We start from the raw sequence: 26196 nt of genomic DNA, 5'->3' as shown, positions 1-26196 counted from the left end.
ACCCCGCGAGCCTCGTAGTAAACTCGGAATGATAAATAACAGAATCAAATCTCCCGACATAATGTGAATTCATTCACTAGCATGGCTTCCCCTCAAAACATTCTTGTCATCGGCGCCGGGAGCTGGGCTACCAAGTCCTACACTTCCTGGCCCAGCACCCAAAACGTCAAGGAATAACTGTATCGGTATTGTTACGTCCAGCGGGGCAGTCTCTCCCCAGACAGTCCTAAACAGAAGAAGATCGACAGCCTTCAAAAGCTAGGGATTCACGTAGTCCCAACCGACATCATAAAAGACGACGAACAAACACTATCCTTGATCTTCGCCCGCTACGACACCATCATCGGCTGTACAGGTTTTGTCTCAGGCAGGGGGACACAAGTCAAGCTGACTCGCACCGCCATATCATCCGCCACCGGAAGAACCACAACCACGCGCTACATCCCCTGGCAGTTTGGTGTGGACTACGACATCATCGGGCGAGGCTCCGTGCAAGACGTGTTTGACGAGCAACTTGACGTTCGTGGCATGCTGCGTTCTTCTTCGCAAACAGATACCAACTTGCAGTGGACGATTATCTCCACAGGCATGTTCACGAGTTTCCTATTCGAGCCGTCATTTGGCGTCGTTGATCTTGAAAACGCTAGCATCTGTGCCCTGGGTAGCTGGGAGAATCGTGTCACGTTGACCACACCCGCGGATATTGGGAGGATAACAGCGGAAATAGTCCTGGGCTTGAACTCGAGCTCGAGTGCGGGCACTACTATTTCCTCCGACCCCAGCTCCAGCCCCAGCCCCGACTCCGGCAAGGTACTATTCATCGGCGGCGACACAATCAGCTACGCCGAGCTGGCATCGCTCGTCGAGAGAGAATCGTCCAGAAACCATTTCACAGGAGCCTCCTCAATGTGGGAGATGCGCAGAACGCTCTCGGCCGGGACCCGGGGAATGCGTTACTCAAGTATCAGGTTGTTTTTGAGCAGGGACAAGGGGTTTCGTGGGATCTGGAGGGGACATGGAATTGGCAGCGGGGGATACGTGCGATGACGACGGCGGAATGGGCGGAGGGGAATCTGACTATAGTGTGATGAGGTTTGCGTCGATTGAATTCTGTGGTTCTGGGAATTTACTTTGATTGTGGCTCGCTCGAATATATCCTGGGTACGTGTACATGGCTCGATGAGGTAGGGCTTAGGCGAACCAACTAGAGGCCAGACAATGTCAAAACATCAACAGCAAGGCTGATAGCTGGTCCCATTTTGCATACAACCAGTATCTATACATCAAAGAGATGAAATCATGTATCATTAACGCACACCCAATCCTCCCTACCCCCCAACAATCCCCGCAGACATCGACCCAAAAGACCCCTCCATATACACTACAACCCTATCTTTGAGATAAAAATTCCCCCCTTGCTCACTCGCACTCGTCAAATTCGCCGCATATGTAACCGCCTTACAACTCTTCTCCCCAGCCACAAGATCCTTATTATAATCAACAGACGACGCAATGCAGTCATTTAACGTGTATCGGAAGTAAGAAGGCTTCAGGCCCTTGACCGTCCCGTTTCCGTTTGCTGCGTCGTCACCGTTGGGCCAATCGACGCTGCAGTAGACGGCAAATAGGGAGCCAGTTGAGGTGCGGATGGTTGTGCCATTCATTGATGCAGGGGCAGGGTTTGAGGCCATGTCTATCGTGCCAGATGTTACGGGAGCGAAGAAGGTGGTTGAGGGTATTGTGGTAGATGAAGATGCTTTGGTGGGGGCTTGGGTTGCTGGTGCGTTGTTGGTGCTGTGTTGTCAACGGGTTAGTTTGGTATCAAAGGGAAGCGGAGTGAACGAGGTGCTTCGCTGACCTCGTTGTATCGGATTGTGCAGTATTATCATTATTGCTATTATTCCTTGCCGCTATCGTCCCACCGACTCCTCCCCCAACAGCACCGCCGATAACCATCGCCGAGAGTATCACAACAAACACCCAGAAAACAACAGGCTTCAAACCACAAATTGTCCTCTTCTGTCCTTGTCCTTGAGCAGCTGGTGGAGGCGCACTGGGCGGATATCCTGCTGTATTCAGAACATAATACGCGCCTCCATTACTATAAGGAGGGTGACAGTAAACTCCCGGCGTCTGGCTCTTAGGGCATGGTCGTGATGCATGAATCGACGCAGCTATCATAATTACCGTATCGGGAAATATATGTGGATTCTTGGGTTCGGGCCGATCCGCTAATTGAATCCGTTGCCTTAGGCCAGCAAAATAATCTAGTCGCACTTCAACGGAACGTTCATTTTTCTGTCGACATACTTCAATGCTTTTATCAAGCCATACCCCGCCTCGAAAATAATCATCCGTTGGTATTGACTATTTTAGTATCCACGATTGAATCCCACCATCCACAAGCCGGCATTTCGTGCCCTGTTTATTGTCCGGCAAGTGAAGGCTGAGCTGCGTGCCAGGGACGCGAATACTGTAGTGTCGATAATCAGTATATGGGGAAGATTGGGCTGCACATTTTGACTTACAGCCAGAAACCAGACCCGGTTGCCTGCTCTACCGTCCATCTCTGGGGTGTTTCGCTTCCGATGAGGGTTACGCCGTTTCCTGGTTAACACATAAGTGAGTAAACCAGACAGAAAGCGGGTTTTATGGTATGTCTGTACATACGTGGTGTTCCATCAATGGCCAGGAATTTAGCAGTAAATCCACTCTGCATGTAATATGATCCATCACCATTCTTCTGGATAAGCCATGTCTGGATCTCCTCGTTTCTAGGGTGGCTGTCACAAGTCAGAGAAGCTGTTGGTATAAGGAAGAAACACTCACTCGCCTATTATTATAGTCTCATCGCCAACGACTATATCTTCAAAGAGAACATTGCCGACGCTGTGGTTTTTGATTGTATACAGACTGGGTTTGAGTTCTTCCGGCATTGTCGCTTGATTTGGATGGTTCAATTTATTTTAAAATTGATAGATTCTCAGTAAACCGTATAATGTTGAGAGACTGAGTTTATTATATGCCACTGTTTTTATGTTTGAATCTCACATCATCATGTTTGTTTTTGTTCTGTTTCAGAATATTTGCCATTGAAATCCCAGCACGTTATGCCGCATGAGGGGCTATGGACAAGGTATATAAACCCTGATTATGAGGAATACGTGTCTAGGTGCTGCAGGAAGACAGGCGACACGCTGGTTGTAAGATGTCCTTTAAGTTGGAGTCGAATGTGTCGGTTCTGTTATTTCGTAGACCGATGAGACGATCAACACTCCGGGTTCCGAATCAACGTATGCGGTACTGAAGGTCTAGAATATTCCTTCTACTCTTATTCAGTCGGTAAATTAACAGTAGGGCATATGACTGATGGATATCAAATGTGGAGAATGTAAAGACAAATGAAAGGCGACGCTGTGAAGGGTGTTGGTAGTACATTATGCAGTGCCTGCATCGCTATCACATTGCAGATTGAGAAATAATTGGTTTCGTCGTGCTTCGTACACATGTGGCTCTACCATGTCAGGACATTGAAAGACTTTTCCATGATTACTACATTACTTCTTTCATGCTCGCGTCCAGCCCTTGGTAACGAATCATTCTCTTCGAAATTCTAAAAGACTACACTACACATAAAGCCTCGTTCATTATGGCCTGTATTTATGTCCCCATTTGCCAAATTTTCCAGATCTGGTTCGGATCAGGCGACGTCTCCACAAGCTGAAACCGAGGGGTTCCATTAGCGTAGATCCTGCTCGATCCATGATAAAATCCCAGTCAACATGCAGCAAGCTCAAAGCATAGCACTTACCTGTAATAGAAGTTACAATCTTCATGAACCACTTCTACAATCCACACTTGGGACTCGTCTCGTCCCATAACAGACGAATAGGCTCCTGATATAATAATAAATATGTTAGTCAACTCGAAGGAACAGGAGCTTTGATCAATGGCTGATTACCTGACGGGCTTACCACAAGGTACTTTCCAGACCCATTGCGGATATGGAAGTAATATCCTTCACCCCAGATGTACCAAAGCTGGTGCGGATCGCAGTCTGTCGTGAAACTGCTGCCATTCAGCCAGTCAGAAAAGACTCGTTGCTTTGCTGAGTAGCGCTTACCTAATTGTTACTGTGGAATGATCAGATGCTGACACCACGGGCTTTTTGTATGGCGTGGTTTTGTTTGTTATGCAGTAGTGACCAGATCCAATCTCTGAAACTGTTGTGATGGATTGGTTTTGGCTAAAAATGTCTTTTTAGTGTTGAAGAACCTAGATGTATATATACTCTGTTATTATGTAGAATACCGAAGATGTCGTATAGATGCTTATTCTGCAGATGTAAGTCTGTCACACCGCAAGTCAGCGTATAATGGGAATTAGATATAAATTGAGATTGTTTCGGCATTCTGGGTCGAGACTTACAATGGTAGCAGTTCAATACACATTTTATTAAAACAATTGGAGTACTTAATGATGCTCCTTTGTTCTCTAGTTTGCAAACCTACCACTTTCAAATAACCGATAGGCTAATGTCCGAAAAGGCACAGAAATCGGTTCCGAGCTAAATAAGATTTGCAGGTAGCCAAGGATGATATGTTGTGCATACTGCTCCGCCTGCAAGCGATCCCAAATAAAAGTACAAGGCTCTGCCCTAACACCCTTGCAGAGTGTGTTGGCATTGCCGTGTTTGCCCTTCGATTCGGTCACATGATGCATCATTATTTATACCTGCTGACGGGACTTTCCTTCTTCATTCAATATACTATAGAGGGTCAGATCTTCCCCTAAATATCCACCATAGAGTACGCTCTCGTTAGGATCACCGATATGCATCTTCTGGATCTACCACTTGAAATATTCCGCCATATTATTAAGCTATATTTCAATAGCATACCATTTGTGTTGGCTTATGATTTGAAAAATGTTCAGCTTGTGAACAGTCAGTGTCTCCATCGTCTTGGCCCGCGCAAAACTGTCATACTGATAAGACCATAGGGCTCTTTCATCAAGAAGTGACACGAACTGCTTGCCATATGCTCCACCGCTTGGCTCTAGAATATTATCCTGCTCACTCCCTCCAGCGCTGGGCATCCAGCAAATACGGTAATAATTATCTCGGCCACACTATCAAGAGTGTCAGTTCGCAAGTCATGAAGCATAGCCGTGCTAGTGAAGCAGAACTTTTTACCACCGATAACCAAGGATACCAACTCTCCTTGCTCGTATCACGCGCAGCCATCAAATTTATGGCTAAGGATTTGTTTGCGGTGACTAGCGTACTACGAGGAGAACAGAATCTCCCACGCAATTATCAACCCTGCCCAAATGATATAGATTACATCATTCAACTCGACGCGCATGAATTTGCCCAGTCAATGAGAACTGGATCTGGCCAGCAAAGCGATGCACCAGAGCATGTTCTATCTGTAGCAGCCTATCTGGGGGATGTTTCCCTGGTTGAAAATCACCTTGCACAGGGCGTGGATTTAAAGGTGCGAAGCAATATCTTTGGTCCCCCATTGCGGAATGCTGCGCTGGGAGGTCATTTGGAAATTTTAAGGGCTCTCCTCGACAAAGGGGCCAATGCGGACAGTGGGTGCCTTCCCGGAACTGAAGAAGGCTGGCAGGTGGTTAAGGGACAGCATCATGAGAAGACTTCTTTTGAAAAATGGATTCCTAATACCACCGATCTTCCTTCTACTGCAGTCGAAGCTGCGGCTCGAAACGGACACAGAGAGGTCCTGCAACTTCTTCTAAAACCAGAATTTGGCATTCCGAGATCATCTTATAGCTATTTAATGTCAATTACCTTTGCTGCTATAGGAGGAGATGCTGAAATGATTCGCATTCTCGCTGAGACTGCGGACTATAGTGCTATTTCAAAGAAGTCACTTCAGGAACTGTGGTACATTTCGCTCCGCCATGCAGCATCCTCAGGTAATATCAAGACCATTCCCCTACTGTTGGAAAAAGGAGCAGAGATCAATCGAGAACACGTTGACGAAGATCTACTTGATAGAAGTACGCCATTAGGGCGCGCCGCTTTCAATGGCCGTAACGAAGCGATAGCACTTTTACTGCAAAAAGGGGCTGATATCAACGGTGGGCGTCTCCATCCACTTTATCTGGCGATTAAGATGGGATTTCGTCGGACTGTGGAGTTACTGTTAGACCACGGAGTGGAAGTCAAATCCAAATTTTTGACAGATGCAGTCCGGTATAACCACACAGATATCATCCAGCTTTTCTTTGAAAGGGGTATGTGTGATATGCCTGATAGCTTCAAGAATTGAGAATGTGATATGCACCGTCTGGAAAAGCTGTTGGGTTTATGTGCGCTGAAAGTGCTATAGAGAAAAGGTCTCAATCGAGGTACGCATGAGCAATTAAAATGAGATTGTGGTATGACTTTTCATTATCGGAAAGCAATAGGTGAATATTCATCTTTCCAAGTCAGATGCGGTAATAGTCTAGTCTGTTGGTTGAAACCATTGAATTTATATATTTGCATATGGTTGGTGCTCTTTACATAATATACCTGGGACACCGAATCAGATATCCCTGGACCGTTATCTTGGCGATTTGAGACTGACTTGCTGCCTATAGGGATACTTAAAAAAGGGTTTATAGTATGATCTGCTCTATTCTCATACTTACCTATTGTAGAATCACGTGATCATAGGCACCTCCGCCGCCCTCTACTCGACAACGACCGCGACGACATCAGACGATTCTCTTTAACAACTACTAATTTACCAGTGGACGACCACGAACGAGTTTTCGCGATCATCGACATATTATATTTTACGCAACCACATATCTTAAACGACCTTGCATTTACCCCTTGGTTCGATCTGTGAAAGCTTCCCCGCAATCGCGCGCCCTCGCCGAACGATGCCCGATTTCGCTCTTTTTGAGTATTGGCAGGACCTGACCATTCTTTAAATATTCGTTACGACAGACATTATACGCAATTTAATCATTCGAGGAAAGAAGAGAGAGATAATCTTTGAGAACCTGGGGGGCATTACTGCCCAGGTCAACCATCATGGAAGCCGATTGGGATGAGCTATCGCGCATCCCGGTGCCTCCTCCAGGCCCGCATGCGCTGCCGACAATTGCCACGACTATTGCTTTTGATGATGTAATGGAGCTTTTGTGGATGGGAAATGAGTTCGTAAGTACTGTACCCTGGGCTTTTTGCGGGTTTATCTGACCTTTATTGTCTCGTAGGGGCGGGTTATGTCGTTTTACGGGCCGGAATTACAGAGGTATACCTCCGTACGAGCACACCCTACCACCGAAGGCTTGGTACGGCAAATATTATTCCATGAAAGGGGAGTTATCTCGCTATCTTCGAAGAGTGTGCACATGATATCCCGACGTGGCCTCACGCAATGGCACGTTTCCCACGATGAAATGACCGACTTGCGGTGCATGAGTTTTACGGCGCAAACAAACCGGATTATTGTGGCGGGATGTCAACGGAGCATGTTCACGATCGATATTGATAAGGGCATTGTTGTCGACAAGCTACCCACCGACCACAACTATACAATCATGAAGAAGAGTCGGTATCTGTGTGCCGGGACAGACGCGGGGTTGGTGAATGCGCTCAGTTTGCTTGATTTCCGCGTCATCAAGTCTTGGAAGGCACATGGAACTGCGGTCAACGATATGGATGCCCGCAGCGACCTGCTGGTGACCTGTGGATTCTCAGCCAGGCAGATGGGCGCTCCGATTGCCGACCCGCTCGCCAACGTTTATGATCTGAAGACATTGGCGCCGTTACCTCCGATCCCTTTTCATGCTGGTGCGGCTTATGTGCGCATGCATCCGAAACTCCATACCACCAGCTTTGTGGCGTCTCAGACCGGGCAGCTGCAAGTAGTGGATCTCATGAACCCTAATGCCGTCAACCTTCGTCAAGCCAACGTTCCTTTCATGCTTGGCATTGACCTGTCACCTTCCGGAGAAGCTCTAGCTATTAATGATACGGAGTGCTCGATTCACCTTTGGGGTTCTCCCGCAAAGGTACATTTCAATGAAATGAGTAGAGAGGTTGAGTTTGCAGATGTTACACCGCGCCCACCTGCTCTCGACTGGTCTCTCGAAACACCATTGAACATGATCGGCATGCCTTATTACCATGAGCGCCTATTTTCTGCCTGGCCTAGTCACCTAGTTTTTGAAGTCGGCAGCCCACCAGCTCCTATCGATCCCTCTATAATACCCTATCTCCGTCCTGCCGAGATGGGCCATGGCGCACCAAATCCAAAGAAGACTAGACGGTATCAAGTTGAAAACACCCGCGCATTAGCATCTCCTGAGCCTGCGCTCATTGCCCCGAAGTTCCTGAGTGAGAAGGCACGGGAACAAAACAAAGCTAAATTGGATGGGTCACTCAGTGATACTGCAGAAGCTTTGGCGGGTGCAAAAATCAACGGAAAATCGGACGACGACCCACTCCTCAAATATAGTAATGTCGAAATCAAGTACAGTAGGTTTGGTGTTGACGATTTCGACTTCAGGTATGCCCTCAGACTTCCCTTCTCTCTTTTGTTTTTACTTCGCAGACTACTAATCTCCATTAGGTTCTACAACAAGACGGTCTTCTCTGGTCTTGAAACACACATCGCAAACTCCTTTGCTAACGCCCTCCTCCAACTCTTCAAATTTATCCCACTCGTCCGAAATCTGGCACTTCACCACGCCGCCAGCTCTTGTATCTTCGAGAGCTGCCTTTTATGTGAGATGGGCTATCTCTTTGACATGCTCGAAAAGGCAAAAGGCCAAAACTGCCAGGCCACCAACCTATTGAAAACCTTCAGTAGCTTTCGGGAAGCATCGAATCTGGGCCTACTGGAAGAGAATCTCACCACCAAGTCTCTTTCGACAGCTATTCAATCGGTCAACCGGTTCTTCCTTGGCCAGATCGCTCATGATTCACGCATGGTACTGCCAAATAGTGATGATTTTGATCGTCATCTTACTACACTCGCGTCGGAATCAATCCGGTGCATGTTCTGCCAGAATGAAATTGTCAGAGCCGGGAACTCATCGCTGACGGAATTAATATACCCACCTGTCGATGTTAAACAAGTTCGAAGGCACCCGGCATATCGATTTTCAAACATTCTCAGAGCCAGTATTGAGCGAGAAACCCAAAATAGAGGGTGGTGCAATTACTGCCGACGCTACCAGCAAGTCGCCATTCGGAAAACAGTACACCGTATGCCGCTCGTTTTGATGATCAACGCGGCGCTCAACAACACGATATGCCGGCGACTTTGGGCGATGCCTGGCTGGCTCCCGGAACAGGTTGGCCTTGTTGTTGACAATGGCCAAATCATGTGCTATGAAGGGGAAGATTTGAAGGCGCGAATGCAGAATAATATGCCGGGTCTCTTGATATACGACCTGGTTGGTATTGTTTCGGAGATTGATATTCCGGAGCATCAAAAGCCCCACCTTGTCTCGTTTATTAACGTTTCAATCTCTGCTCGGGAAAAGCAGGAAAGGAATAGATGGCATTTGTTCAACGATTTCTTGGTCACCGAAGTGGACAAGGACGAGGCACTTAGGTTTAATCAGCCCTGGAAAGTCCCTTGCGTCTTGTCATACCAGGTTCGGGACGCCCGTCATGCGATTGATGACACCTGGAAACAGTTGCTTGATACCACTCTTCTTTTCCGCGAGTGGTCTTTGAAGTAAGCTGAACCCTATACATACTAGCAAGAATGTTCACTAATACGACGCTTAACAGTGGTGGCCGTCCGATCGAATCATGCCGTAAACTCACAGAAAAAGAAAAGCCATCACCCGGAATACCCGTCGCTCTTGACACGGAGTTTGTCGACCTAGAAAAAGCGGAGATCGATGTCAAAGCCGATGGATCGCAGGAGATTGTTCGACCGAGCAGGAGCGGACTTGCTCGAGTCTCTGTGCTGCGCGGCGCGGGATTACAAGAGGGCATTCCTTTCATTGACGACTATATTACGATCAAGGAAACTATTGTCGACTACGTGACACAGTATTCTGGTATCAAGCCTAGCGATTTGGATCTGAGGACCAGTGAGCACAATCTTGTCCCACTCAAAATTGCATACAAGAAACTCTGGCTTCTTCTGAACTTGGGATGCATCTTTGTCGGACATGGCTTAGCCTCCGACTTCCGCCAAATTAACATCCAGGTTCCCAAGAGCCAGACCGTGGATACACAATATCTCTATTTCCACCCTGCAAAGAACCGTCGTCTCAGTCTTCGGTATCTTGCCTGGGCAGTATTCAAAGAATTCATCCAAGAAGAACCTACGGACCCCAGTCAGGGCCATGACTCAATCGAAGACGCCCGTATGGCACTCCGTCTCTGGAAAAAGTTCCAGGAGTATGAAGATGCAGGTATCGTCAATCAAATATTAGAAGAAATTTTCCGCGAAGGAGCTAAGCTTGGATTCCGGCCTCCCCCTCGAAACGGCACAGCAGCCGTTCTTTCTCGTCCCGGGACCGCTGTGACCATGCAAGCATCCAACGGCGCCAGCACACCTACCGGACAAGAAAATGTCCCACCACCAGTTAGCACACCGACTACGCCTCGCCAAGGGTTTCGTCGGACGATTGCTTTGACACCTAGTAACGGCAGCTTCACCAGTCCTGGGACAGGTGATTTCTTCACTGGGAGTCCTTTGCGGTGATTGATATATGGTTGGATTAGCATTAGTTTTAGCGACCCCTTTTTTGTATACCTTTTCTGGGATGATGTGATAGATGTGGGGTTTTTATATACTGGACCCTTCTTGAACAATTTCCAATAGCTTTACTTCACAATAGAGAGAACACAGAATTTTCTAATGATGCCTTGTGGTCCTTCCTTTCCTATCTAGTTTTGACCCCCTTGTAAACATCGAACCCTCATACAGTCGTTTTCAGTGCTGTTTGAGAGAAATTAGTGATCGCTTAACCACCTGACTACCCACCTTATTGTCAACTCTTGCGAACAAAGACATGGATGCTGCAAGGGAAATACAACCACATCCATCATGTTGATTACTCTATCCATCATGACTCGCCTCTTGGTCCATTGTATGGATTTCAGTCAACGCTATCTGAATGTGTTGGTGCTAGCACTTACGTTGGCAGACGCATCATCTTTTCACAGCTACATTTTTTTCTCTGATTAGTGATGTCGGAGATCTGGAAATGGCAAGAAAGGTGGTTGAACCGCTGAATGAGAAGCTCCCTACACTTGCAAGCTGCAATATTCGCCTGGGTAGCGTTCCTGATATTTCTCTCCAAAATCTGGCATATAGGATAGCGACTCTGGAAATGGAATGGACTTGGAGTCCTTAAGGGTTCATTTAGGTTTTTGGACTTGCCGCAGGAGCTTCAGTATGAAATCCTAGAATATACGGAATTCGTTACCCCATGCCGGGAGATCACTTGGATCCTGAGGAAGGGTTCTATCTGCATTATAAGTTTGAAGACTGGATTAGGAACTGTCCACCTGAGAATCACTACACCTGTCAGTCTTGTTTTGAAACTGGTACCAGCGTTTGAACAATGGACGGTTCTGCTACTCTTAACATGCAATGTCCTCAACTATCTGCAACTGCTAGTGTCCACCAATGCCACTGTTTCTTATCTCATAATCTTTGCAGCATCTTGCTCGGACCATATTCTTTCCCAGAAACTGTTTCATCATGTCATCTAGAGGACCATTTTATGCAGCCGCGAAACCTGCTGTGTTGGACCGCCTTGAAACATTAATCTTCCTACGGGATGTGGTTCCTCTCAGAATGCTTCATTCTCTCAAATCTCTTGAAGTCATCTTTCCACCAACAAGTCCGGGCTGCATTTCCCTAGGATCGCCCACCCACCAATATTCGATTGAATTGATATCCTATGTGCAAAGCAAGCTCAATCTACCGTGCCTCACTCTGCGCATCTACTTTCCTCATCTCCACTCATCCAAGATAAGATGCTCCATCGCAAAAGCGCATTTACCAGAGAAGAAGACATGCAATCGATCGTGTCCATGCTCGAGTCAATGGCTTCTCCATTCTCGCAGTTAGGAAATAGACTCGGCCGATGTTTTGTACACGGCACTTGACATTGACTCGGGGTTCTTCTACTCAGAATTACATGCAGGACGTGGAAAGGGATCTAGTTCAAATTGAGAGGAGTTTGGAGAGACGAGTCATGGGGGATGATGGCTATGATAGTAGGTCGATGGAGGAAACGAGGCAAAGGGGAGTCAATGACTAGAGATATGGATAATTTGCCTGATTTTTTGGTTCAATGAGTTCCTTGGTGAATGAAAGATCTATGCATGTAAATACTAGCCAGTATGCTCTGAAACTCATAGATTTATGCAAGCAATAAGAGTATGCATATTAATGCACAAAGCACAAGTGGAGAATGACGTGGTGGGAAACCTGCGCTGCTCCCCGCCAACGACCATCCGCAACCTTTTCTCGCTCTTTCTTCTGTTTCCCTTTCACGAATTTCGTTCTACTCAGAACTGATAGATTCAAAACCTTTTGGCTGCTTGAAGCCTTATTTAAACTTAATCCTCACCAATCTAGCAACCTTTCCTACAAACAGTGAGCCAGGCGGCGATTCTCACCCCACCATGTCGCGACATCGCATGAAAACCGTGAGTTACGACGACGATTTTGAAGATGACGATGGCTACGACTCGCCCGACCCCGAAGAGCAGGAGTTTCTGGAACAGTGTACGAAAGATGTGCTTGGACAGCTTCGCTCGGGGGAACCGTCAGTGACCGCAACGAGGGATGAAGTCCAGGAGGCATTGTGGCATTACTATAATGACGTAGAAAAGTCGGCGAATTATTTGAGGGGTTAGTTACTCTACTTAAATAGTGAATTTTGGGGTAATACTAACGCTGGGTTGATTAGGCAAGAAAGCAAAGGAGATCCAGAAGAAGCAGACTCCCGCGACGGCGAAGCCGAAAGGTAAGCAAGTCCCTTTTTTCATATTTGCACTGTGTGGTTGGGTTCGAGTCATTTGCGGTGGCCCGATTGTGATGTGATCAAGGTATGTGTGCATGCGCCCCCCTCTGCTTGCTTAGCGTGGTCGATCGATTAAACGAAGAAGATTTCAAACTGACACTGGTGCGGAAGTTGAGCATGTTCTAACAGGTCTCTCAGTGCTGGCATACCCAATTCCCTCCCCGACAACCTCTCCGCAGATAGCGCACTTCTCGGCGTCAGAGTTCTTTCGCGATTCGCCATGGTTGAACGTACCTTCGCATCGTAAAGCCGATATCCTCGTGGAGCCTTTATATCCTCGAATGGGTCTTTTGGGTGGAGCGCCTGAGAGCAGCGGGAAGGTGTCCAAGCTGGCTGCGTTGGCTGCTGCACGGAAGAAGAAAGAAGGAGAGAAACCGCCTGTAGAAGCAACACCGGCTGTCGCTACTCCGAGCGCAGATAAGACCCCTGAGACACCTGCGACGGAGGCAAAACCGAGCTCGTTGTCGCTGCGTGAGAGACTGGCTGCCAATGATAAACCGCGAAAGCCATCGAATGGTATATCGACTCTTCGCTCCCTTGGCAAGGGCAGTCCGGCACCTTCTCCACTTCTGAAGAAACCAACACCCGAGCCAATGAAGCCCGAAGCTCCCACAGAACCTGGACTGGAAGGACCAGCAGAGAATGGCCAGGCGGATCACAAGGAAAAGGAAGAGCCTGAAGTGAACATTCGTGCGCCACCGTCCGGCTTTGCGAGCACGATTGTTGGAGACAGCACACGTCCGACGATGACCGAACCCAGCCACTTGCATTCCAACACCGCTGATTTGATACGAATTTACGGTCAAGATCTTACTGAACCTTTTGACTTTGCAGGCCCCAGTCCCGACGATGTGGTCGTGAATGCACAGAGCTCAGCAAAAGGTTTGGCTATTCGGAGAAAAATATGAGATCCCACCTAATACATTGCAGGCTTCAAGTCGAAACAGCCTGCGGCCAAGTCAGCAGGCGGTAAGAAGGCCCAGGGCGATCTGGCAGGTGGTATGGGCGACTTGAGTGTTGCGGAGAAGGTGAATGTGAAGAGCAAAAACCTTGACGTGTTGTCGGAGTACAAGAAGTCGAATCGGAAGAAGAGTGCCAATTTTGTTGTTATTGGTTTGTCTTTCCTTTACATGGCTACAAGGCATTATTGCTAACATTGGACAGGCCATGTTGATGCCGGAAAATCCACGCTTATGGGACGCTTACTTGCTGACCTGAAAGCCGTTGACCAACGGACGTTGGAGAAATACAAGCGGGAGGCGGAGAAAATTGGGAAAGGATCATTTGCATTGGCTTGGGTGTTGGATCAGGGGACCGAGGAGAGAGCCCGTGGTGTGACTATCGACATTGCAACAAACAAATTCGAGACGGAGAATACCGCTTTCACCATCGTTGATGCTCCGGGCCATAGGGACTTTGTTCCCAACATGATTGCTGGTGCCAGTCAGGCCGATTTCGCGGTCCTTGTCATCGATTCTAGTACAGGGAAGTTTGAGTCGGGGTTGAAGGGTCAAACCAAGGAGCATGCGTTGTTGGTGCGGAGCATGGGGGTTCAGAAAATCATCGTCGCCGTGAACAAGATGGATTCGGTGCAATGGGACAAAGAACGCTTTGACGAGATTGAGCAACAGGTTTCATCGTTCTTGACCACTGCCGGATTCCAACCGAAGAACATCGCGTTTGTTCCTTGTTCAGGAATCCAAGGTGACAACATCACTCGACGCAGCGAAGATCCGAATGTTTCGTGGTATACTGGACGGACCTTGGTCGACGAACTGGAGACTTCAGAACCTTACTCGCATGCGCTTGATAAGCCATTGCGGATGACAATCGCCGATGTCTTCCGGGGTAGTGTGCAGAACCCTCTGTCGATCTCAGGCCGTATCGAGGCGGGCAGCTTGCAAGTTGGCGACGAATTGCTCACGATGCCCAGTGGGGAGAAAGCGACAATCCGCAGCTTGGAAGTTGATGCGGATGTTAGTGACTGGGCCGTGGCAGGTCAAAATGTTGTCTTGAACCTGGCAAACATCGACCCTGTGCACCTCAGGTCTGGAGACGTCATTTGCCATTCATCCTCCTCACCCATCAAGAACATCACCAGCTTCACGACAAAGGTACTCGCATTCGAACACTTGATGCCCAGCATGGTCGACATCCACCGCGGTCGTCTTCATGTGCCAGGGCGTATTAGCAAGCTGGTTGCAACCTTGGACAAGGGGTCTGGCGCGCCTGTCAAGAAGAAGCCAAAGATTGTGGCGCCTGGCTCAGTGGCTCGGATTGTGGTCGAGGTGAACCAAGGAGTTCCTCTAGAGGCGCCTACGCGGGTTGTTCTACGTGCCGGAGGAGAGACAGTGGCGGCGGGGTTGCTTGAATAACCAGTAGATAGTTTACAAGTGTATAGAGTTGAATATATCCTAGAGTATAATTCATTATCCGGAGGATCTCGACTGCGAGAAGGCCAAGTGTCCTGTTCTTGTTCCTTGGTACAGTGAGTCAGCCAAAGGCCAAGTGTCGTGAATGCGCTGCCAAATCGGGAAAGACCGCCTGATCGCCGCTTGCCCTGTGCAGAGTGAGCTGCAAGTCAAAAACAGTGTTCCAAAGAGGAAGGCGGAAACAGCCTTGGGAGGCTACCACGCTACATCCCCTTACTATTTCTAGAAGGGTCCCCGCTTCTAGTAAGTTCGATGGAGGTTCTAGGGGCTCACTGATTGGTCAGTTACGCCTCCTCAGCCCCCTGTCGATTGCCTGATTTGGATACATATATCTGAGGCAGAAAGTAGGCGGTGAGCAGAACGCCAACTGCAGACATGACTCAGCATGGAAGCCAGCCAATAATCACGCGAGAAGTAACTCTGAACAGATGAAAAGGCCATGCTGGCCGCTGGGGCTTTGGAAAGCAATACAAGAACCGCCGCTGCTCTTTTTCTTCGCCAACCTCTTCTCTTCCCTCCACTGTGTCTTTTCCCTTCCCTTTCTTATTTTTTTGTATCCTCTTGTTAGTGAGGTACTTGGGAAGACGGGATCTTTCTGATTTTACTTTTCTATTTCCTTTTGACCATTTCATTGGACAAGCTGGGTAGAGATCGCTTGCTTTCCCCTCTCCAATACCTTCATAATGGCACAGCTGTCTGGTCGCAGCGGTGCTGCTAAGCCGTTCACGGCTTGGACGACCATCTTCTACCTTCTTCTTGTCTTTATCGCACCATTGGCTTTGCTTGGAACCGCACACGCCCAGGAGGAATCAGTACAGGATAACTATGGAACTGGTATGTCTACTTGAACGAATATCTTTTGGTGTATGGTGGCTAATGATGCTTGAATAGTCATCGGTATTGATTTGGGAACCACCTACTCTTGTGTCGGTGTTATGCAGAATGGAAAGGTCGAGATTCTCGTCAACGACCAAGGAAACCGTATCACTCCTTCCTACGTGGCCTTCACGGATGAGGAGCGCTTGGTCGGTGACGCCGCGAAGAATCAATACGCCGCTAACCCGGTCCGGACTATCTTTGACATCAAGTGAGTTGGGTCTACAATTTTTTTTTTTTTTTTTTTTGGAACCGGAATGGGTGGCTAACAGAACTAGGCGATTGATTGGTCGCAAGTTCGATGACAAGGATACCCAGAAGGATTCCAAGCACTTCCCTTTCAAGATTGTCAACAAGGATGGAAAGCCCGTTGTCAAGGTCGACGTCAACCAGACCCCCAAGACCCTCACTCCCGAGGAGGTTTCCGCCATGGTCTTGGGTAAGATGAAGGACATCGCCGAGGGCTACCTTGGAAAGCAGGTTACCCACGCCGTTGTTACTGTCCCCGCTTACTTCAACGACGCCCAGAGACAGGCCACCAAGGATGCCGGTACCATTGCTGGTCTGAACGTTCTCCGTGTCGTCAACGAGCCCACCGCCGCCGCTATCGCGTATGGTTTGGACAAGCAGGGTGACGAGCGCCAGGTTATCGTCTACGATCTTGGTGGTGGTACTTTCGATGTTTCCCTTCTGTCAATCGACAACGGCGTTTTCGAGGTCTTGGCTACCGCTGGTGATACCCACCTTGGTGGTGAGGACTTCGACCACCGTGTCATGGAGTACTTCATTAAGCAGTACAACAAGAAGAACAACGTTGACATTACCAAGGACCTCAAGTCCATGGGTAAGCTCAAGCGTGAGGTTGAGAAGGCCAAGCGTACTCTGTCTTCCCAGATGTCGACTCGCATTGAAATCGAAGCCTTCCACGACGGCAACGACTTCTCTGAGACTCTGACCCGCGCCAAGTTCGAAGAGCTGAACGTGGACCTTTTCAAGAAGACCTTGAAGCCTGTTGAGCAGGTGCTCAAGGACGCCAAGGTCAAGAAGTCCGAAGTTCAGGACATCGTTCTTGTCGGTGGTTCTACACGTATTCCCAAGGTCCAGTCTCTCCTCGAGGAGTTCTTCAACGGCAAGAAGGCCAGCAAGGGCATCAACCCTGATGAGGCCGTTGCGTTCGGTGCCGCTGTTCAGGGTGGTGTCCTCTCTGGTGAGGCAGGAACTGACGAAATTGTTCTGATGGATGTCAACCCTCTTACCATGGGTATTGAGACTACCGGTGGTGTGATGACCAAGCTCATCCCCCGTAACACCGTCATCCCTACCCGCAAGTCCCAGATCTTCTCTACCGCCGCTGACAACCAGCCCACGGTCTTGATCCAAGTTTGTAAGTATCTTTTTTTTTTTTTTCCCTGTCAGAATTTGAATAGTTGCTAATGATGTGCAGTCGAGGGAGAGCGTTCTATGACCAAGGACAACAACCTTCTCGGCAAGTTCGAGCTTACCGGTATTCCTCCGGCTCCCCGTGGCGTTCCCCAGATTGAGGTCTCTTTCGACCTTGATGCCAACGGTATCCTGAAGGTCGGCGCCAGTGACAAGGGAACTGGCAAGATCGAGTCTATCACCATCACCAACGACAAGGGTCGTCTGACTCAGGAAGAAATTGACCGCATGGTTGCCGAGGCTGAGCAGTTCGCTGAGGAGGACAAGGCCATCAAGGGCAAGATCGAGGCGCGCAACGGACTGGAGAACTACGCCTTCAGCTTGAAGAACCAGGTCAGCGATGATAAGGGCCTGGGTGGTCGCATTGATGAGGATGACAAGCAGACCATCTTGGACGCCGTCAAGGAGGTCAACGACTGGCTCGAGGACAACGCGGCCACTGCTTCCACCGAGGACTTTGAGGAACAGAAGGAGCAGCTGTCGAACGTCGCCTACCCGATCACTAGCAAGCTGTACGGCGGCGCCGCGCCTGAAGAGGACGAGGAGCCCAGCGGGCATGACGAACTGTAAAATTGTCGGTTATCTTTTAATGGAGTTTTGCTTTTGATAGTTGCATAGAATTGCATGATACCTTTTCAATCAAAATTCGTGCTGTCGTATATAACATAGTCTATGCAGCCAAATTGGCAATATAATCTTGCACAACCTCAACAACAACCTGATGATCATGCTCCTGCTTCAACCCACTAACCACAATAACTCCAACCACCCCATCAACCCCCTTCACCCTAACCGGAAACGCACCCCCATGAATCGCATACTCATCCGCCGCAAACCCCCCACACGAACTCCTCAACGCAAACTTCCTCACAAAGGCCCCTTCCACATCCGTCGTACTACTCTGCCCAAGCATCTTACACCTCATCAACCAACTACTTACCCCCCACCTAAGCACCGTATTCCTCTTCCGCCTTACCCAAACCTCATTATCAGACACGGTCCCCGGCTCCGTCGCGCATTGGAAGATAACGTGTGGTTGTGCCTGTCCCGGGGTGTCGAAACTAGGCGTTGAGGAGAGTGAGATACTGATCAATGCGGGTTTGCGCTGGTCGGAGGGGAGGGAGAGGATTCGTGCGCGGAGGGCGAGACCCAGCGACCAGGCTGTTGTAGAGGTGAAGGATGGGAAGAGCACGGAAGGAGAAGATTCGAGGGCCGTTAAGGCGGGGGGCTTGAGTTGTCTTGTTAGTATAATTTGAGTGTTGGGGGCTTGAGGGGAGAGGCGTACGTCGATGCTGGGGTTCTCAAGGGGTTTGAGGTCTTCCATTATGGTTGAGGCTGTATGGAAGGAGTGAATTGGGGATGGAGTGATTGTATAATGGTGATGCCCGCGTTATATACTCCGGTATGCATTAAAGGGACTAGTCCCGATGTGGTCCGGATGACTTCATCCGATATTAATATCTACATGAAGATGTTCATTGGACGTCCAGTTGTAGCTATATATACTGTGGAAGGTCCTAGCGAGGACTAGTCTTCGGCCCATTGACGATCTCATCCACTGTCTCGTTTTCCTCATCGGTCTTATTCCTCGGCGCATCACCAAAGACGTGCTGCATTTCTTCCAGCGAGTGATTCGAGGTCTATCATTGTCAGCCCATCGCATTCCAATAACCAGGTAGAGGGAGTGAGGTACCTCCTTCAAAAACAACCACGAATACCCAATAATCGCATAATTAAAGATCGCAAACATCAAAAACATCCTCCACCCGATATTCTCAATCGCATGCGGCGTCACCTGGCTCATCATGAAATTAAACAACCACTGCGACGCGCCACCCACCGCAACCCCGACTTCGCGTGTGCGACTTGAGAATATTTCTCCAACGTATAGCCAGGGCAACGGACCCCAGGACATGTTGAAACTGAATGCTTCCGCGTAGGTCATGATGATCATCGCGATTCCAGCTTTCGTCGCTCCTGAGTTGTCAGTGCTAGTTGGATGTGTGGCGAGCACGCAGGCGATGATTAGCATGAAAGAGCCCATTGCGAACGCACCCACCATGAAGGGCACTCGACGGCCGATGCGGTCCATGACGAAGATCTGGAAGATGACGACGCCGACGACTTTGACGACGCCGAAGAAGCCGGTTACTAGTTTTGCAGAGCTGCCGGCGCCCACGGCTTCGAAGATCTGGTTTGCGTAGTATGCTAGGGAAGTGTTTCCCGTGAGCTGTGCGCAAAGCTGGATAGTCACTGCGATGAAGAGACGGTATCTGTTCCCGGGGAGGACAAAGAGTTCTTTCCAGGAGAACCCGTCCCGGACGCGCGCTTCTTCTTGGATACCAGCGTGGATCTCATCGAATTCAACACGAAGCGCATCACTCTCTTCACCCCCGCGAACCCATTTCAGCGATTTCCAAGCTTCCTCTGTCCGCCCCTTCGCGGCCAACCACCTCGCGCTCTCAGACACAGTACACATCCCCGCCAACAACAACGTCGACGGCAACAGCTGCAGCCCCAGCGCTATCTGCCACTGCTTCGTTGACTCTGCATAATCCTTACTCACTGCGAAAGTCACCCAATAAGCAACCATCACCCCCAGCGCGAAAAACAACTGGAAACAACTCCCCAGCCGTCCACGCAGTTCCTTTGGCGACATTTCCGCCGCGTACATAGGTACAAGAACAGTCGCAGAACCGATTCCTAACCCCGCGATAACCCGACCGGCGTAGAATGTTCCCAGGGTATGCGCGTTGATGAGTTGTAGGATTGTCCCGATGGAGAAGACGATTGAGCTGAGGATGAGGCCGCCGCGGCGCCCGAGATACGCGGCGATGGGCATGGTGAAGAAGCAGCCGAAAAAGGCGCCTGCTTGGAGGATGGAGACGGCGTTGGAGTTTACGGTTGTTTGTTGGGACGAGGTATAGCGGAAGTCATTCTGGAAGGATTTGAGGGTGAGGACACCGCCTGTTCGTTAGCTTTTTCTCTTCAAGAATGCGTTTAGACATAGAAGAGGCGTACTGATAACACCGGTATCAAAAGCAAACGCAAAAGAGCCCATACAACTAGCCGAGACTAGGTATACGGCGCGGAAAACACCCAGTTTGCGGCCCATTTTGCCTGCGCACAAGTACGAGTATTCCGTACGAGAAGAAACGGTCTACATTGTCGTACGAGCATAAGCATTTATATACCATCAGAGTTACGAGCACAAGCACATATCATATGAGCTTAACAAAGTTACGGGAGGGGTTATGTCCAATGAGCGGAATGCAGGTCCTGTTCCATCACGAGAGTGTGGTTGGCAGTGGATGGTGTAGAGCGCGGGAGGGATGGCGTGCTTGGCTGGACCATAGTAATAAACAACAAGGCTATAGCCCATACTATAAGAGGATAATCTCCGATGACGGGGAATATCCGTACAATCCAAGGTGTTATATTCGTTTCTCGGAGTGTCTGATCTGATACGATCTGTCTGTCTGGGGAATGTGGAGACCGACCCCGGATTGGCGAGGCGCTATTTTCCGGATTTGGGGGTTAGTTCATTTTGAGGTCATCAGTTTGCCTTAGTATATCAATGAATTTCTAACCATTCTAACTCACTTCGCATACAAAATACTAGTAGAAATATATTGTATAAAACACACTATTCAAACGGAATACCACCAAAATGTCCACCGAACCCCCAACCATCCTCTCAACCCCTCAAACCCCGGAGGAAGAGGTATCCCGTCCCAATTATGCAAAACGCAATTCTCTATACACTGACAAAAATGATTAGAAAAACATCACCATCGCAAAAACCTATATGTCAATCGCCTACTCCCCTACTGACAACACCGGCGCCCGCTCCGTCTCCCACCTCTGTCACCCAGACTCCCATTTCTACTCTCCCTCTACTTTCCCTGGCTGCACAACACCCATGGACTACGCCGAGTCGCACGCGCACGTAATGGCTTCTGTCTCCGACCTCCGTATCGTCCGGTACGACCAAGCCTGGGCAAAGGACGGACATGTATTGCTGCGGTATACGGCGGAGGGATCGCATTGCGGAGCTCCTTATAAAGGGATTGAAAGAGCTGAGCCGCCGAAAAGGGCGCGGTGGAGTGCGGCGGCGATTTTTGAGATTGAGGGGGGCAAGGTTAGGAGTTTTGTTAAGGATTGGGATCAAAAGGTTATGCAGGTAAGCTTTTTCGCACTGCCAGGAGGGGATGAGTGTTGACGTGTTATAGATACAGCTGGGCTGGGCACCTGTGAAGGAGAGTCAGGATCCGAGGTGGAATAGGGAGATGTTGGCGGATCCAGAGAGCGCGAGAAAGGCGAAGTGATTTTTACAGAATGGGATAGATAACTGAAAAATAAATGTACCGGTACATTGTGATATTCGAATAGAGAATCTGTGCTAAATGATGTATCAACCAAGCCCGTCAATTCAGGAATCAACTTCTTATTGCTAAAGTATAATTTTTTTCCATCTCCCGTTCTTGAGAACCACCCATCGCGGTATTTGAGAGTAGCGGAAGCTGCGTAGGCTTGTCTTTCCACGCTGGCATCAACTGGCACCCCAGTTATCGTGACATACTTTTTGATCGCCATAGCAGATCCGGGCTTTTGCTTCCACAATCGCACGTTGCGGGAGTGTCGATAAGGCACGGCATATCCTCCATGATAATCATCACAAGTTATGGTGGTGTTTTCAAATTCAGCTCGTTAGTATCTACTATTTCGAGCCCGGGACAAGCAATAAGCCCACCAAAGATGCAGTCTTACAGCATGCTCAAGAATTTGTCCCTGGGTTCTACTTTACGACAGGAGATGAGATCCTGGAACTGGACAGAAAGGATTTTTATTATGTGTGTTCTCTCTCAATGGCGCGTCCTTCTATATTTGAGATCAGTATTCGGTGATGCTTCACTCTCGCAAGTGCTGACAAAGATGAAAGGGGCCTTTATTATAAGGCGAGACAAATACTTGCCCCTTATGCAATTACTCATTGTCTTATATTCTATTAGCATGTACAGCTTGTTCTTGTTCGGGCTGACCATACACCTTGGAGAATTGGGTGGCGTACTGATCAAACATGGGTGAGATAACTGAAGCCCTGATTGTACATTGGACCAAAAAGGAGCCGGACTCAGTACGAGTATAAATTTAATAAACGGCATGGAGATGTCAAATACAGTGAATGTATGAATGCATATAGCTTCACCAGTCTGGGCTTAATATGCCTATGAAGTGACAGCTGATGTTCTGAGATGCTCACAATGTTTCTGCCTGAAATTGATGTGGTGCCTCATCCAGGCACCGCAGCAGTCACATGACCACTCTTATAGTTTTCCAGAACAGGAAATCCAGGGTCCAGCCATCGGAGAACCAAGGAACGAAAGATCCAGACGTCTCTAACTGTATATAGCGGTCAATAAAGTCAGAGGGTACCGGATGTGTCCAGCAATGCTATTAGATGGGTAAAGAATACTGTACAGAGTACTCGGAGTACTGTGTCAGTCGTGTGCAGAGTAGAAGTACCTGTACCTGCAGTCGTAAGTATCTATAGTCTGGTAGAATCTTCGTGCCGTCCCAATCTGATCCAGTGCCGATCCAGACAATCACTGCCGTGCCTGTCGCCAGTTACGTTTCAACCTAGCCGTGCCTCCTTATTTCTTCCTCTTTTTATAACCTCCGTCTTTTTCTTCTCTTGCACCATCTTCCCTCCCACTTTCGTCATTCTTTAGTTTCATTGTCATTCTCTGTACTGTACTATATAAATCTAATCATGCGCTGGTCAACCATCGGCGCCACGCTCTTTTTCTCTCTCTCCGCCTTCGCTAATGACTGGCCTTATCTCACCGCCGCCACCGCGCCTTTCCGCCCGCCGCGACTTGAAGTCTCCAAATCTGGCACTACCGACCCCGGCTACCTCTTCATCGGTCCTCGTGGGAACGAGCAGTCTGGTACTGCTGCCCTAATTTACGATGAAGATGGTAACCTCGTGTATCAGGGACCTGAGGAGGTCACTGCCAATTTCAAGGTCCAGCGTCTCTTTAACCAGGATGTTATTACCTTCTGGGCCGGAGACATGATGAAACTGGGCTACGGTTACGGTACCGTGCACATTCTCGATAACACCTATCGCGAAATCTACACCGTCAGACTGCAGGACGATATTGTTACTCCCGATGGCCAGCCCCGTGAATCATACATTGACTTGCACGAAAGCCACATTACGGAGCAGAACACCCTGCTCGTGACCGCGTACAACATCACCCCGCACGATTTGACCCCCATCGGTGGAAAGCCGGATATGTTTATGTTGGACGCCATGTTCTACGAAATCGACATCGCCACCAACGAAATCGTACACTCCTGGAGTGCTGTGGACCACCTTGACAAGATCCCGTTGGAGCAGTCCAAGCAGGGTCTCGGCGAGGATTTCGGCGTGAAAGAGAACCCCTGGGATACTTACCACATTAACGCCGTCGAGCGCATGGACGAAGGATACATGATCTCCCTCCGTCACTACTGGTCCGGTTACTATGTGCACAACAACGGGAGCATTATGTGGCAGCTGAGCGGGGCTCTGGGGGAGGGTGATTTCAAGCAGGACGAATCCGCCGGCTTTTCGTGGCAGCACGATATTCGCATCTACAACCACACTGAGCAGGGACTTGTAATGGACCTGTTCAACAATGCCAATACCCCAACGGAACAGCAGGGTGCGACCACTGGTTTGAGTTTGGCTGTTGACCTGGAGAATCGTAGCGTCAAGGCACTCCGTATTCTCAGCGATTCTGACGATGTCGTCCACAGTGTCAGTCAGGGCAGCTACCAACTCATGAGCCAGGAGTCGCAGCATGTGTTTATGGGGTACGGTTCGATTTCCAAGGTTAAAGAATTTGATGCCGACAACAATGAGGTCTTTACTGCTCAATTCGGCGTAGACAACCAGGTTGCGTCGTACCGTGGCTACAAGTGCCCCTGGAAGGCTACTCCGTTCTGGAAGCCTGTGGCGGTGGTGCAAAGGCCGTCGTCCGACGCGGCAGACGTGTTTATGAGCTGGAACGGAGCCACGGAGTATGACAACTGGGCCGTAATGTCGTTGCCATCTCCGGACTCCACCGACAGTAAGGTGATTGCGACGCAGCAACGCACTGGATTTGAAACGGTGGCGCATTTGACGGGTGTCAAGAGTGGTGGATACATACAGGTTGTGGCACGTCGGGGAGATGTGCCTCTGGGGACGTCAGACGTTGTGGGTGTTTAAATTTTATTTTTTTCTTCCCCCGATATTGTATATAATGACCAGGATGTTACACCATTCTATAACAGTCTGTATAGTGATACTAGTGGAACGTGACGGTTGTACTGCAACGTTTGCATCTCCCTTGTGCATTCTATCAATTCGTCAGAACGGAAGATATAAGACTTCATGGGGTCCAACTAGAATTATCATCAACATCCGGTGAACAGTCTACACTCTACAGACAGTTAGACCGACAAGATGAACATCTTCCTCGTCTTCTTCCTGGGCCTCGCCCTAGCCGTGCCCCACGGCATGTACGGTCTCAACCCAGCCACAAATGCAATCAACCACATGAACCTGAAACACAGCGTCATGCACCCCGAAGACGCCGCTACCCACCAGCACCAGCAGCGCAACGAGATCGCCCCAATGGACACTAACGGCCCTCCACACCACGGCGGCCCTCCTCATCATGGCGGCCCTCCCCATCACGGCGGTGGCCCTCACCAGCACCAACAGCGCAACGAGATCACCCCAATGGACACCAGCGGCCCTCCACACCACGGTGGTGGCGGCCATCACGGCGGCGGTCCTCCGCATCATGGCGGAGGCGGTGGTCACCATGGCCCACCACACCACGGCGGCGGTCACCACGGCGGCGGCCACCACGGCCCCCCTCACAACATATTCTCAACCGCCGCACACCCCTTCGTCTTCCCCAACACGACCAACACCACCGGCGGCCACGCTATAATCCGCAACTCCTGCGCCTACCCGCTCTACCTCTGGTCCGTCGGTGCCAGCATCTCCCCGCAATACACCCTCCCCGCCTACCACTCCTACCGCGAGCCTTTCCGTCACGACGCTGTGTCCGGCGGCGTTGCTTTGAAGGTAACAACCGCGCCAAATGGGCTGTTTACCGGGAAGCCGCAGACGATTTTCGCGTACAATTTGAATGTGAATGCGAGTTCTGTGTGGTATGACTTGAGCGATGTTTTTGGGGACCCGTTTGAAGGTTCTAAGGTCAAGGTTGGTGTTGTTTCGGGCAGGGGTGGGAAGACGAGTGTTGAGGAGGGGTTGAGGTGGGAGGATGGGGTGCCGCCGAGGGGGAGTCAGGTTAGGGTTGCGGGTGCGAGGGAGGATTTGAGCGTTGAGTTTTGTTGATTGTCA

The 26196-nt window shown here is 49.4% G+C and overlaps 12 protein-coding genes across 12 annotated transcripts; 8 read left to right on the top strand and 4 right to left on the bottom strand.

Annotated features, from left to right (window-relative positions):
- Positions 1-81: 81 nt before the first annotated feature.
- Positions 82-1088, top strand: EURHEDRAFT_515533 (isoflavone reductase family protein; the record flags this gene model as incomplete). Its single annotated transcript, XM_040786389.1, has 3 exons — positions 82-134; positions 225-875; positions 896-1088. 3 exons carry the CDS (start codon positions 82-84, stop codon positions 1086-1088), a joined length of 897 nt encoding a protein of 298 aa, XP_040638938.1.
- Positions 1089-1328: 240 nt separating this feature from the next.
- EURHEDRAFT_386548 (RICIN domain-containing protein) lies at positions 1329-3182 on the bottom strand (the record flags this gene model as incomplete). Its single annotated transcript, XM_040779689.1, has 6 exons — positions 2830-3182; positions 2671-2783; positions 2529-2607; positions 2397-2473; positions 1859-2066; positions 1329-1794 (listed from the first exon to the last, which is right to left on the bottom strand). Exons 1-6 carry the CDS (start codon positions 2934-2936, stop codon positions 1329-1331), a joined length of 1050 nt encoding a protein of 349 aa, XP_040638937.1. The 5' UTR covers positions 2937-3182.
- A 478-nt stretch (positions 3183-3660) lies between these two features.
- Positions 3661-4451, bottom strand: EURHEDRAFT_402878 (uncharacterized protein; the record flags this gene model as incomplete). The annotated part of the gene is made up of 5 exons (XM_040780173.1): positions 3661-3751; positions 3812-3896; positions 3962-4071; positions 4124-4246; positions 4429-4451. 5 exons carry the CDS (start codon positions 4449-4451, stop codon positions 3661-3663), a joined length of 432 nt encoding a protein of 143 aa, XP_040638936.1.
- Positions 4452-4622: 171 nt separating this feature from the next.
- On the top strand, positions 4623-6790 carry EURHEDRAFT_69414 (ankyrin repeat domain-containing protein). Its single transcript, XM_040787627.1, has 4 exons — positions 4623-4945; positions 5002-5943; positions 6013-6520; positions 6613-6790. The coding sequence occupies exons 1-3, from the start codon at positions 4834-4836 to the stop codon at positions 6297-6299; spliced, it is 1341 nt and encodes a 446-aa protein (XP_040638935.1). The 5' UTR covers positions 4623-4833; the 3' UTR covers positions 6300-6520; positions 6613-6790.
- Positions 6791-7054: 264 nt separating this feature from the next.
- pan2n2 (poly(A)-specific ribonuclease) lies at positions 7055-10700 on the top strand (the record flags this gene model as incomplete). The annotated part of the gene is made up of 4 exons (XM_040784314.1): positions 7055-7183; positions 7240-8537; positions 8601-9716; positions 9773-10700. The coding sequence occupies 4 exons, from the start codon at positions 7055-7057 to the stop codon at positions 10698-10700; spliced, it is 3471 nt and encodes a 1156-aa protein (XP_040638934.1).
- A 1771-nt stretch (positions 10701-12471) lies between these two features.
- EURHEDRAFT_479157 (putative translation elongation factor EF-1 subunit) lies at positions 12472-15645 on the top strand. Its single transcript, XM_040785462.1, has 5 exons — positions 12472-12866; positions 12925-12981; positions 13177-13920; positions 13969-14151; positions 14203-15645. Exons 1-5 carry the CDS (start codon positions 12638-12640, stop codon positions 15411-15413), a joined length of 2424 nt encoding a protein of 807 aa, XP_040638933.1. The 5' UTR covers positions 12472-12637; the 3' UTR covers positions 15414-15645.
- A 508-nt stretch (positions 15646-16153) lies between these two features.
- Positions 16154-18356, top strand: bipA (Hsp70 family ATPase KAR2; the record flags this gene model as incomplete). Its single annotated transcript, XM_040784331.1, has 4 exons — positions 16154-16304; positions 16362-16557; positions 16625-17730; positions 17791-18356. The coding sequence occupies 4 exons, from the start codon at positions 16154-16156 to the stop codon at positions 18354-18356; spliced, it is 2019 nt and encodes a 672-aa protein (XP_040638932.1).
- Positions 18357-18456: 100 nt separating this feature from the next.
- Positions 18457-19132, bottom strand: EURHEDRAFT_531011 (DUF967 domain protein; the record flags this gene model as incomplete). The annotated part of the gene is made up of 2 exons (XM_040787174.1): positions 19072-19132; positions 18457-19014 (listed from the first exon to the last, which is right to left on the bottom strand). The coding sequence occupies exons 1-2, from the start codon at positions 19108-19110 to the stop codon at positions 18457-18459; spliced, it is 597 nt and encodes a 198-aa protein (XP_040638931.1). The 5' UTR covers positions 19111-19132.
- Positions 19133-19167: 35 nt separating this feature from the next.
- On the bottom strand, positions 19168-20943 carry EURHEDRAFT_412569 (putative MFS sugar transporter). The gene is made up of 3 exons (XM_040781939.1): positions 20808-20943; positions 19480-20753; positions 19168-19426 (listed from the first exon to the last, which is right to left on the bottom strand). The coding sequence occupies exons 1-3, from the start codon at positions 20899-20901 to the stop codon at positions 19304-19306; spliced, it is 1491 nt and encodes a 496-aa protein (XP_040638930.1). The 5' UTR covers positions 20902-20943; the 3' UTR covers positions 19168-19303.
- Positions 20944-21106: 163 nt separating this feature from the next.
- EURHEDRAFT_500728 (uncharacterized protein) lies at positions 21107-22188 on the top strand. The gene is made up of 4 exons (XM_040785751.1): positions 21107-21322; positions 21412-21510; positions 21568-21969; positions 22019-22188. Exons 2-4 carry the CDS (start codon positions 21457-21459, stop codon positions 22112-22114), a joined length of 552 nt encoding a protein of 183 aa, XP_040638929.1. The 5' UTR covers positions 21107-21322; positions 21412-21456; the 3' UTR covers positions 22115-22188.
- A 1030-nt stretch (positions 22189-23218) lies between these two features.
- On the top strand, positions 23219-25166 carry EURHEDRAFT_69193 (arylsulfotransferase family protein). Its single transcript, XM_040787626.1, has 2 exons — positions 23219-23326; positions 23389-25166. The coding sequence occupies exon 2, from the start codon at positions 23560-23562 to the stop codon at positions 25045-25047; it is 1488 nt and encodes a 495-aa protein (XP_040638928.1). The 5' UTR covers positions 23219-23326; positions 23389-23559; the 3' UTR covers positions 25048-25166.
- Positions 25167-25719: 553 nt separating this feature from the next.
- Positions 25720-26190, top strand: EURHEDRAFT_423453 (Bys1 family protein; the record flags this gene model as incomplete). The annotated part of the gene is made up of 1 exon (XM_040783362.1): positions 25720-26190. A coding segment is annotated over one exon (471 nt), but the record flags the coding sequence as incomplete, so codon positions are not given.
- Positions 26191-26196: the final 6 nt, after the last annotated feature.

This window comes from Aspergillus ruber (genome assembly GCF_000600275.1).
Source record: "Aspergillus ruber CBS 135680 unplaced genomic scaffold scaffold00013, whole genome shotgun sequence".
NCBI classification, from domain to species: Eukaryota; Fungi; Ascomycota; class Eurotiomycetes; order Eurotiales; family Aspergillaceae; genus Aspergillus; species Aspergillus ruber.
The sequence above is the reverse complement of the archived record's forward strand: the minus strand, read 5'-3'. Positions and strand labels throughout refer to the sequence as shown.